Source organism: Pteropus vampyrus, unplaced genomic scaffold (assembly GCF_000151845.1).
Source record: "Pteropus vampyrus isolate Shadow unplaced genomic scaffold, Pvam_2.0 Scaffold67, whole genome shotgun sequence".
NCBI lineage: Eukaryota > Metazoa > Chordata > Mammalia > Chiroptera > Pteropodidae > Pteropus > Pteropus vampyrus.
The window spans coordinates 6,079,951-6,092,273 of record NW_011888848.1 but is presented as its reverse complement, the minus strand read 5'-3'; the positions used below and the strand labels follow the sequence as shown (position 1 = coordinate 6,092,273).

The following is a 12,323-nucleotide window of genomic DNA, read 5'->3' as shown; positions in this document are numbered from 1 at the left end:
TTCTTTCAGTTTTTTAATGTACTATAAAGACAAAACTGAAAATAACAGCATTTTGCTCAATTTGTTTAAATCTCTCTTCATTCAAGACTATACTTTTAACCAAAATGGCCAAAAAATAGTCCCCATGAGAAATCAGTGTTAGGCCCGAGACATATCATCCTGACATCTACATTCTCTGCTTTCAGTTGGACTTCTTATTCCTAGAAGTAGATTTTCAGCAACCAAGCCTTACTCCACCCTCTCACTAGATTGGTAGTTCACCTTGCTGTGCAACTCCACAGCTATTCTTACTCAGAATATTGAAGAAACTGTGCTAGTGGTCTCCAGCATTGATGCCCGGAAGTCCAATGCCATTTAGCTTCCAGTTCCCTTGTATGTGACCCATTTGATTATTCTCAAAGCTTTCTGAACATTCTTTTCCCAGATATTTACATGGCTAGCTCTTGTTTCTCATTATTCAATTCTCTCCTGACCTCTTAAGGGACCTTTCTTGATCACTAAGTCAAAGAAAATACCACATGTCACACATCACCAAGTTTTATTTTCATCAAAGTATTTATTGCTACCTGATATTTTCTTATTTATTCTTTTCTATATTGTCTATTTCTGCTGAGTAAACTATAAGCTCCACAAGAATGTGTTTGCTTCTTCTGAATCCCCAGTGCCTAGGACAGTGAGCACATATCAATAAACGTTCACTGAATAAATAAACGAAAGCCTGTATACTAGCACTGCTACCATAAGTAGAGTAAGGATGGCCTTTTGATTGATATTTCTAAATTATGTAAGTCAGGATCATGTCTAAGGCCCCAACTTTGTCATAGTGCTTGTATTTACTATAAATATGTCTTCTGGCCATAGTGAATCATAAACAAAGAGCCCTAAAACTTCAAAACTAAAGTCAAACTTTTGAGCAATTCTATTTATTTGTCCTCAGAAAGCAATGCCCTTGGGCCAGATTATCTTCTTCCCTCTACAAAAATTAATATGTATTAAGTTAAGAGTCAATGTTATCATCTTGATTTTAGTAGAGCAGCGACACGAAGAATATAATTCAGCAAGGTAGATGAGCACAGCCTTCAGCATCAGACAGGCTTGGTCTTAATCCAAGCTTCTCCTTTTAGGAGCTATGTGTCCTTGGGTTTGTTACTTAAACTCTCTAAGCCACGGTTTCCTAATTATAACAGTGCTTATCTCCTAGGTTAGTATGAGGATCAAACGAGATCACTCATCTAAAGTTTAGGTGGAGTCCTTGAGTATTTAATAAATGTTAGTTGTGATTATTATAAGGAATTACCTATTTGAACATTTCTATATTCTTCGCAAAATCTTGGTTGATAGTGTCATTCATTACATTGCATGAAATAATTTTTTCTCTCAGCTTGGTGCTAACAAAAAAACTGCCTCTTCAAATACACTTGAGAGTTTCCTTAATCAGTTGAAGAGAAGTACATGACCAATTAAGTTTTCTTTCCAGAAGGACACTCAGGTCATTTTCTATAATAATCTCTCCCAGATACCTTTTTTATGTCTTTTTTTTCTTAGCTGTCTTTCTTTTTGATTTTATTTTGAATTGTTCTCTTTTACACTGTATTTAACTTTGTAGCTTATATATCCATCATTTACAAGCCGAGTGACCCTGGAAAGGTTAAACATCTAGAGCTCCCCTTCCCTAATCTGTCAAATGAGAATTGTTGTGGACACCAATGACACTATCATCCCAGCATCCCTTTTTAATAATCACTCCTCTACTGTCTCCCTATTCCTTTGGGGCCATACAAGGGGCCCAACCCTTGTACTAGAAGTAGACATCTAATTCAAGCTAGACCAAGGAGACTTTTGTCAGGAATTTTGGACTTAAGAATGAAAGAGTCAAGTCAATTTCCCTTTATAGCTAAAATTCTAAGACATAAATCTCAAGAATTGCTAGTGAGCTCATCCACAGTAAAAGAAAAGAATGACACTAAGATGCATGAGGAAGAAGAAGAAGTCTTAATGGTTGTAATGGTTTGTAGGTTCTTGCTCTTGCTGTAGTTTGACTGTTCCATTGGACCACTATCTTTCAAATGAATTCTCCTTTTTGCATACATAATTTGGATTTGATTTCCAGCACTTGAAACTGAAATAGTTTAATATGAATAAAATTAACACTACTTTGAATAGTTGTTGTAAAAAGTTAGTGAGATAAATATTTAAATACCTAGCATATAACTTGGTATATAATACATGTTCAAAAAAATGATACCTATTAACACTATTTAGAAGACAGGAAAACAAACTTTAAATCAATAGTAAACATAATTTTAATAGCTTACAAACCTTTCTTTTTGCAGTTTCAAAATCATTCAAAGGGATTATTTGGTTTTGGATGATGAAAGAATTACAAAATAAGAGAAATGCTCTGATTAATTTTGGTACATATTATTGTATAACTCTAAATGACCATTATATAGTTGAACAATCCTAGAGAATAATTAAGTCTCAGACACAATAATTCACAATTTATTGCTTAACTCACTTGTTTAGAGTAAACATATAGAGGGAAGGTTGAAAAAGAATGCAGACTTACATTTACTTACCCCACATATACAAAATAAGTCTGGCCCATTTAAATGTACAGAATACTGACTTGGCTGTTAGTAAAAAGAAAATGGAATTACTATACCTGTAGAGATACCACACTGACATTATCAAAATGGATGTGGCCATTAGGCTCTGTGACAGCTGGATTTGCATAGCACGTCACACCATTGATGGCAGGCAATGCTTTAGGTTGATGAGTTTTTTCTTGAGAAGGACCAAAGTCATTATTTCCAAAGTGGGTATGATCATTCTACGTGGAAAAATAAAATTTCAAAAAAAAGGAAAAAGTGGTTATAAGAAGGAAAAATATATACAGACAAAAGAATAGACTTGAGTGCTTTTTATTCATAAGAGAAAAAATTTATGTCTATTCAATGTATACTCTGATGTTTTTAGATATATAAAATTTCTCTCCCTTTAAAGGTATCCTCTTTACTAGGTTCTGATGATTTTGTTTTATCATGTTAGAATACACGTACCTTCTTATGTTGTTGAATGGAATGGGATACAAGTTATGCACATCTGCTAGTCAACATTAAATTCTTAGTACTGACTCTAGATTCTACAACATAAATCAAGTGTTTCTCTTATATTTATCGATATATTAACTCTTTTCCTTCTCCTCACATTCACATATCTAATAAATGGATAGTTCACATAATTCTAAGAATAAAATTCTTGCCTTTATTTGCCTACATAAAGTAGCTTTGGCAGGTAAAATATCAAACATTTTAAATAAAGTCCACTCACTTGACCGTACGTCTTCAATAACATCTTAAGCATTCTTTCAAAAAAGAAAAGGATGTAAAATCCACCAAATACAGCAACTGCCTTCTCAACATAGTTGTCAATTTTGGGATTGAATCCAAATGCCTGAGGAGAAAAAAGGCAAATCAGGTAAAACCAAGTAATTTAACTTGATTTCTAGAAAATTTGGTATTATTTCTAGAAAATAATATTGAATTCTCAGTATTAATTTTCACCAAAATTCTGTCCATCTTCAAATCCAGGTAATATTGGGAACTTACCTTCCAAAATCACAAAACAAAAACTCTGAATTTTAAGTAAGGAAACTGTAAGAGATGGCTTAAAAATCTCATAACCAGAGGAAGTTCTAGTAAACAAAGACCCCAAGTACCTTATTGTTTTCTACCTGTAACACTTGCAGCAATATTTGTCCTGAAAGAGGAAACTTTTAGTAGTCAAGAGGCAGCAGCACTGAATCCCATATTTGTAAAATAATATTTGATCTAAGTAATGAAAATGAATGAGACATTGATTATTTACTCTAAAAGTAATATACCCAGAGTCAAATTTTTTAAGCAAATATGGCAGACCATTTGGATTATTGTTTTCTCAAGACAGATCCTTTTGAACCTAGACAATTCTGATAAATCCTAAAGAGATTAAATAAATCAAGGACTGGGCCCAATAATAAAGAAGAAAAGATTTAAGTTACCAAATGCGCACGTGAGCGCGCGCACGCACACACACACACACACACACACACACACACACACACAATGATAAGAATGAGAATTTATTGTTTAAAGGACAGAGGGCAAGAGCTGGAGTTTGGAAGAGTCAAGATATTCATCACAGACAAGAAACACAAACAAAATAAATAAAATAGGAGGAGAAAGTAATATGTGAAAAAGTACAGGTATACACCATTCCAGACACTGTAAATCTCTCTGAACAGCAGAATAGAAAAAAGAGTGCTCAGGTTCTTACTCTGTCTACCTGTGGGGAGACCTCTTGGCCACATCTTCATTTGACTGACTTCTCTGTGCCTATTTATACAGTGATAAAATGTCACAAAAATATCTACGTTATATACATAACACAGAGGTTATGAAAATAAAATGAAGAAACAAAAGGGACAGGATTTTGCAAAAAAAAATAAATAATCATCTATGGAAATTTGATGTATTATTAAAAAGCCAGATTCTCTAGTGCTCACATCCACAATTCCTTAATTATCACAAAAAGGCTAAAGAACATCCATAAATGCTGTCAAAGAAGTTTCTTATTTTTCTAATAGACATTTCTTATGTATTACTATATTTTCTATTTTTATAAACAAAATATATTTTTTAATTCATTGGGGTGACATTGGTTAATAAAATTATATAGATTTTAAGTGTATGATTCAATAATATGTCATATGTACATTGCATTGTGTGTTCACCACCCAAAGTTAAATTTCCTTCTGTCATCATATATTTGACCCCCTTTACCCTTATCTACCTCCCACACTCTTTCCTTCTGGTAACCACTAAACTGTTGTCTGTCTCCATGAGTTTTTGCTTCTTTGTTTCTTTCAATTTTATATCACACATATAAGTGAAATCATATGGTTCTCAACTTTTTCTGTTATGCTTAGTATAATAATCTCAAGATCCATACGTGTTGTTGCCAATGGCAGTGTTTCATCTTTTCAATGCAATGTACATTGGGTGCATATATCTTTATGAATAAATGATTCAAATTTGGGGGGTAGATATCTAGAATGGGTATCACTGGGTCATATGTTAATTCTATTCTTAATTTTTTGAGAAACCTCCATCCTATTTTCCATAGTGGCTGTACCAGTTTACATCCCTACCAGCAGTGTATGAGGGTTCTTTTTCTCCACATCCTCTCCAACACTTGTCTTGTCGATGATAGCCATTCTAACAGGTTGGTTTCTCATTATGATTTTGATTTGCATTTTCCTAATAGCTAGTGAATTTGAGCATCTTTTCACATGTCTGTCGGCCATTTGTATGTCTTCTTGGGAGAAGTGTTTGTTCAGGTCCTCTGGCCATTTTTTAATTAGAATGTTTTGGGGTTTTTTGTTGTTGAATTGTATCAGTTCTTTATATATTTTTGATATTAGGCCCTTATTGGAGGTGTTGTTTGCAAATGTCTTCTCCTATTCAATTGGTTGCCTCTTTGTTTTATTGATTTCTTTTGTTGTGCAGAAGCTTTTTAGTTTGATATCCCATTCATTCATTTTTGCTTTTTCTTCCGTTGCCTTTGAGATCAAATTCATAAAATCTCTAAATCCAAGGCCCACAAGTTTACTACTTATGTTTTCTTCTATGTAATTTTTTTGGGCAGATCTTATATTTAAGTCTTTGATCCTTTTTGAGTTAATTTTTGTGTATGATTACAGACAGCAGTCTAGTTTCATTCTTTTGCATGTGCCTTTTCAATTCTCCCAGCACCATTTATTGAAGAGGCTTTCTTTTCTTCATGATATATTTTTGGCTTCTTAGTCAAAAATTATTTGTACATATATATGTACATTTATTTCTGGGCTCTCGATTCCATTCCATTGGTCTGTGTATCTGTTTTTCTGCCGATACCATGCTGTTTTTATTATTGTCACTTTGTAGTATAATTTAAAGTCAGGCAGTGTGACACCTCTGGCCTTGTGCTTTTATCTCAGGATTGCTTTGGCTATTCGGGGTCTTTTGTGATTCCATACAAATCTGATGATTTTTTGTTCTATTTCTTTCAGAAATGTCATTGGGATTTTGCTGGGGATTGCATTAAATCTGTATATTGCTTTGGTAATAGAAAACCTCAAAATCATAAATGTGAAAGCTCCAGTTCACATACAATATCAATTTTTAAACTTAAATTGACCCATAAAGGAATTAAGAAGTATAAATTGGCATTTATAAGGTAGTCACAGGGATGTAAAGTATAGCTTAGGGAATAGAGTCAATAATAGCATAATAACTATACATGATGTCATGTAAATGCAGGACTAATTGGGGTGGGGGCATCACTTCAGTAGTTATATGGATGTTTAATCACTATGCTGTAGACCTGAAACTAATATAATATTGAATGTCAACTGTAATTAAAAGTTTTTTAATTAAAAAGGTAAAATAAATTTAATTTGACCCACAAATCAGATGAATTAATATATACATGTATAATTTTCATTATATTTAATATAATTTTCAATATATTTAATATAATATTAAATATACATGTAATATTATATTAAATATATTACATGTATAATATTACACATAACATTTTTCAACCAGAAAATCTGTATCATCATCCTAGTTTTATTACTAGCTGATTGTATGGCTATAATCAAGTCATTTAATCCCCCCAAACTTTAATTTTTTTCTTCTCTGCACTTGAGAGTTTGAAGTAGATGTTCTCTTAGGTCCCTTCTAGATACAATAATAATAATACCAATAATAATAATAAATCTATGACTCTAAGAAGTTACATCCCTGATTTCACATATAGCTGTGGAAACTAAAAGACACTTTAGTTACAATTTTCTAAAAATTATGAGATGAGGGTGATACCCTGAACTACTATTTTCTTTTTGCTTGAGATTTGCTTCTCCTTATTTGTGTGTGCATGGGGTAGGAGACAGTCCATGTGTATATGAATTTCTCTAGTTCCCCTCTGTGACTTTCTCCTAATGTCTCTTTCTCTTTTGCCTCTCTTTTCCTCTCACTTATTCTCCTTCCTCTTTCTCTCTTCCTTATGTGGCCACAATATAGATTTGAAATAAAACATATATATTATTTGTTGATTAACTAAATAGCGCACAAGAGTCAATGTCAGATCAGTAATACATTTTATCAAAGGGGAAAAATAAGCTGCTGTTTATTTATTGGCCTTTAATTGATTTTTTTCACTGTCAAGAAAATAAAGGTTTGTCAAACACATTCTTATTATCCTCTAATCTTCTATAGCTGCAATAAATAGATGAGGGAATTTTGTGATGTCTCTTCAGTAAATGTGACATTGCGTGCCCTTTACAATAAATAAATAAATAATAAAAATGTGTAGAAAGATTAAATTTACCAAATGCAAGACAGAATAAAGTTTTAAGGCCCTCGGAGGTGTCCCATAGCTGTCTGAGCACGTCTCAGTGGCTGGCCTCTTAGAATATCAATTTTATCTCTGACAGTGACATTCCCTGCAGCTTGAGAAAAGCTTTTTCATTTGCTGTGTTTTAACTCTCTTTTATCCAAAACACTATATACCAGACCATAAAATTCTGTGAGAATTATGGACGCTTAAAATGTACAAAGTGATAAAACATTGAAAAGAAACAATTATTCACAGAAACAGCCGACATCCTTACCTCTGGAATAAGTTGGAAAATTGCATTTGAAAATAGAGTCCCAATAGCCAGCCCCACAAAAAAGGTCAAAATCTTGGGGAAATAAGATTTCTTTATCAACGGAGTCAAAATCAATCCAAGGAGAGATGCTAGATTAATAATTGTCACTGACAGGAATCCATATCCCCAAACTGTGAATCAGAGAAAAAGAATAGAAATTAATCAGAGCAAAAGAGCCAAATGAAGTCTTACTTTACGCTAAACTGGTAACAAATATCTTCTTTAAAAGCTTGAAACAGATATCTTCTTTAAAACAGCAAAATCATCTCAATGAAAATTACATGAAAAACTGAGAACAGAAATATAGTATGTTAAATATTAATAGAAACACTATCCACGTGCATGTTTTCATCAGTCCTAAGTCATCATTACAGGATCAATGAATTATATAGCTTGCAGGAAATTTGGAGAACATCTAGAATAGTGACAATCTCTGGCCCACAGGCTCCATGCCACATAGTTTCATCTATTGGTTCTAGGCCTAGTCAAAATTCAGCCTTTCAGAGGAATACAGAGACAGTGTGAGTTTCAGGGAAAAAGTATGGAAGATGGGTGGGGGTGGGTTAGCTTCAAGGAGACCATAGTTGCTAACACTGAGCTTGTCATAATCACTTGTCTGCAAAATCGCTTGCCCGTGGAAAGCACCTTCTTAAGGAAGGCAGCACCTCAGCCCTCCAACTAGGGCCTCGTGGGACCTGGACTCAGCCAGTGTAGGATGCACACAGGAAAGGAGCAGCTGTATTGTACAACTGACCCTGCCAGGCCCAGTTTGAGGGGAAAATGTCCAATACAGTAGAGGTCCTGGTGACAGAGAAAATGATGTGTTATTCATCTCTCTATCCCCAGGCCCTGGCACCCAGCAGATGCTTAATAAATATTGCTTTGAGTGAAATGAATGAATGTCACCCTAAGCTCTACAACTCATGGCTTGTGTGACTCATTGCCTTTGAAGACCAATTTCCTCCTGGTTATCCTACAGGGGTTGGTTTAAAGATGCAATGAGAATGCAAGTAAAACAGACTGTGTGAGTCCAAGACAGTCGTGGCTGGCAGTGCAGCTGACATACAAACGGGCCCCTGAACTGTTCAACATGTGGCTTTGCCTATGGCCTCTCACACTGTGCACAAAGTACAATGTGAAAGATTAGAAAGCTGCCTCTACATTGCCACTTCTTTAAAATATCCAGAAAACATTTTCAAATGTTGGGCCACTTTTCACATGGACACTATCAGTGGAGTACCATAGTAATACCTAATGCTTAGTGAGTATAACCACATGCCAGGCACTGTGCTGAGAGACTAACATGTATCAATTGATTTGGTCATCACACAACCCTATGAGGTAAGTACTACTATTACCTCCTTCACGCAGTTGAGAAAAAGAAACATATGCAATTCAAATGAGCTGCCTAAATCATGCAGAAAGTCATGCAAATCTTGAACCCAGACAGTCTGTCTCCAAGGCCCACATTTTTTAGTAATATGCTTCATTACTCCTGTAGAGGTGATTTAATTTTTAAAAAGCCCAAAGGGCTCAACAAAACTAAACATTTTATATTATGCTTCATGAATACAAGATTGTTCACCACTATTCTAGTTCAAGTGATTCTATCTACAAATAAACAATCTTAGCAAATGTTTATGGAGCCTAGGGTGTGAACCAAACTGATTCCTGCCAACAAACAACTTAGATCTTTTGCTTGGGAAGCTGAGAAATATGTAGGCACGCCCATACACAAAACAATATAGATAGCCTGTACTGAGGACCAAATGAAATGAACACATAATAAATGTTACTGTGTTACATCATAGCACTGACCATGACTTTATCTTCTCCAGACACTTTCTTATCAGTTCCAGACTCGACCATGCCCGACAAAGTCATCTCATTGGACCTACGAAGGTCCACTTCACTCTCATTTATTACCTTATCTCCCAAAACAACACTACCTACTCCCCTCAGAGTTTCCACCTAGAGAAAGTTCTCAATCTCACATCCTCCACGATACATCTATGTGTAGTTTCCCTTAATGAAAATAGTCTCTATCCCATCATTAGCCTACCTGTATTCATTCATTCAACAAATAGTCATAATCTCATTGGATAGACAAGGAACATACATGTTGAAACTAAAATAAAAATGCAAAGGAGTTTTTGAGTACCAAAGAGAGACAAAGTCACATACGCATATTAAACTCATCACCTTCCCCTGAGAATTCTTGTTCCATTACCTTGTGCACTCTCTCCATAAATAGCAGAAATGTTATGGTCAATTTAATTTCTCACTCTCCACTAGTCAATTCCATAGACGATTGGTGACCATATTCTACCAATTCTGTTTGAAATCTCACTCCAACTTCATCCTTATTGCCTAAGCCTTGAGTTCAGGCTTTCAAGATCTCTCACTGCCTCACCTGATGCATTATGACAGCTTTTTGTCTGCCTTCTTCCCTTACTCGACATGGCCACCAGATTTATTATTCTAAAACACAACTCTGATCATTTCACGCCTCTGTTTGAAACTACCCTTCATCCACTGACTCCCACACAACCATACCAGTGTCATTTACCCCTTTTTCAACATGGCCTTTATGCAGACACACTGTTTTTCAAATACAGAATTACCTTTTCTAATGATTCTCTATCTGGAAACACCTTTCTATGTTCATTGCCTGAGAAACTCACACATGACTCTCCAAGCCAACTCAAAGACTTCCTCTATGAAGCTTTCCTAGCTCCTCCAGGCAGCCGTCTCTTGCTTGTCAAGTTTCCCATAGCTTTTTGATTGAAGGTAATTGGGCCACTCACCATTTCTCGTGTGCTACAATAATGTCATCACATTTATTTGTCTATATTATATAAATTATTAGATTTTCAAGGAGAGGGATTATGTTTTAGTCATCCTCAGTGCCTAGAATGTTCCTTAGGCAAATAGCACACATTCCTTGATGGATGAATTAATGAAGGCTGTATTTCAAGATGCAACCCAGAACTTTGCCAGAAAAAAATACCAATTCATTTGCTTATCTAATCTTTTATGCACACTTATCAGGACCACTTGGTGAACTTTGGGAGTGTGAATCATCACTTCTAGGCACACTGCATAGCTTCCCTTCTTGTATTGTTAGAACACCATTCAGGGGAAACAAATTCATTCATTCATTCAACTGGAGCACCAAAGAATGAATCAGTATAAACATATTCCTTGGCCCTCCCCATATACACATAGGACTCCTTTCTCTCTGCTGCTTAGTGATTTCTGAAATATTTTAATAAATTTCCAAGGAATGTTAACAAAAAAAGTTAACATTTACTAAATGCCTGCTATGGAGTAAGAGTCTTCTAAAAGCTTCACCTATGTTAAGTCATTTAATTATCTTATCACATAGAACTTTTTACAGCAATATAATAAAACCAATTATTGCAGCCCCCAGAATAGAGTAAGTTTTCAACAAATGTTATCATTATTTTCACTGAAAAATTAGTAAGTAGACCATAATATAAATTATAGTTCATTTAGCCCATTATTATACAGTGAAAGAACAACAAACTAGGAGTTCGGAGCCCTCTCTTCCTACCTCAGGTATTGTATCTAAGAAAGCCACTTAACTTCTCTGGAGCTTAAGACTTATGTCATCACTTAATTTATTGAAGTTGAACAATGTGATCTCCAGGGATGTTACAAGTAAAATTATATTATTCTTATCTATTATTTGAATTAAACTGCATTTTTTGACCTCATCAATAAAAATGAGGCAATTCCGAACCATTAAATTATTGCTAAAACTTAATTTATCTCCTAGAGAATTTAATTTATTATTTGTTTATTGCACTCATCGATATGAGTTTATAAAGCACCTGAAAGGCAATTTCAAAATCACTAAACGTGAGGTCTCTGATAAAGGAGACTGTTATATGCCCACTGAAACATCAGTGTAAATGCATTCATAAAATCCTTGTATCATAACTCCTTTGGATTATTTTGATTTTGATTTTTTCATTCCTTTGAATGAACTCAGAATTGAATGTATATTAACAGTTATATCAAGAATACAGTGCATTTCGTCATTTAAAAATATACAGTTCTCTGTGGGAAAAGAATGGGCTTACACGGGGACCAAAGATAGCAATGAACCTTTGAACACATGTATAAGAAGAGCAAAGACATATTCTTTCTATTCAGTGCCTGGCACCCTTGTAGGAACTTGCAAATATTAACTAATTTAATACCCCCAACAATTCTATAAGGAATGTAATATTATTATCTATATTTTATAGATGAGGTAACTGAGGCACAGAGACATTAAATAAGTTGCTCGGCTTCACACAGCTGCCCTAAAATAAGACAATTAAGATATTAAACACCAAATAAAGGCAATATATTGTCAAATTAAACATCCCAGATGGGTGATAACAAGTGCTCTACTAGTTTCCCTGATTCTCCAGAAACAGTTCTATATGTCCTCTGACCCATTCCCCCTACTCTAGCCCCATTTCAATGTCTAAGATAATGCGTACCCTAAGAGGTATTTCTCTCTTTTTGGGGTCCTCTATCCAAATATTTGGTGTCTTTCTGATCTTTTAAG

The 12,323-nt window shown here is 34.6% G+C and overlaps 1 protein-coding gene across 2 annotated transcripts in view; it reads right to left on the bottom strand.

Moving 5' to 3' along the window:
• The window catches only part of SLC39A8 (solute carrier family 39 member 8), a 73,416-nt gene that overhangs the window by 32,849 nt on the left and 28,244 nt on the right, over positions 1 to 12,323 (bottom strand). For both annotated transcript variants that reach the window (XM_023531393.1, XM_011361514.2), the window contains exons 4-6: positions 7,700 to 7,869; positions 3,334 to 3,456; positions 2,666 to 2,833 (exon numbers count right to left, since the gene is read on the bottom strand). In XM_023531393.1, coding sequence (XP_023387161.1) covers positions 2,666 to 2,833; positions 3,334 to 3,456; positions 7,700 to 7,869 — 461 coding nt within the window. The remainder of the gene's footprint in view (positions 1 to 2,665; positions 2,834 to 3,333; positions 3,457 to 7,699; positions 7,870 to 12,323) is intronic.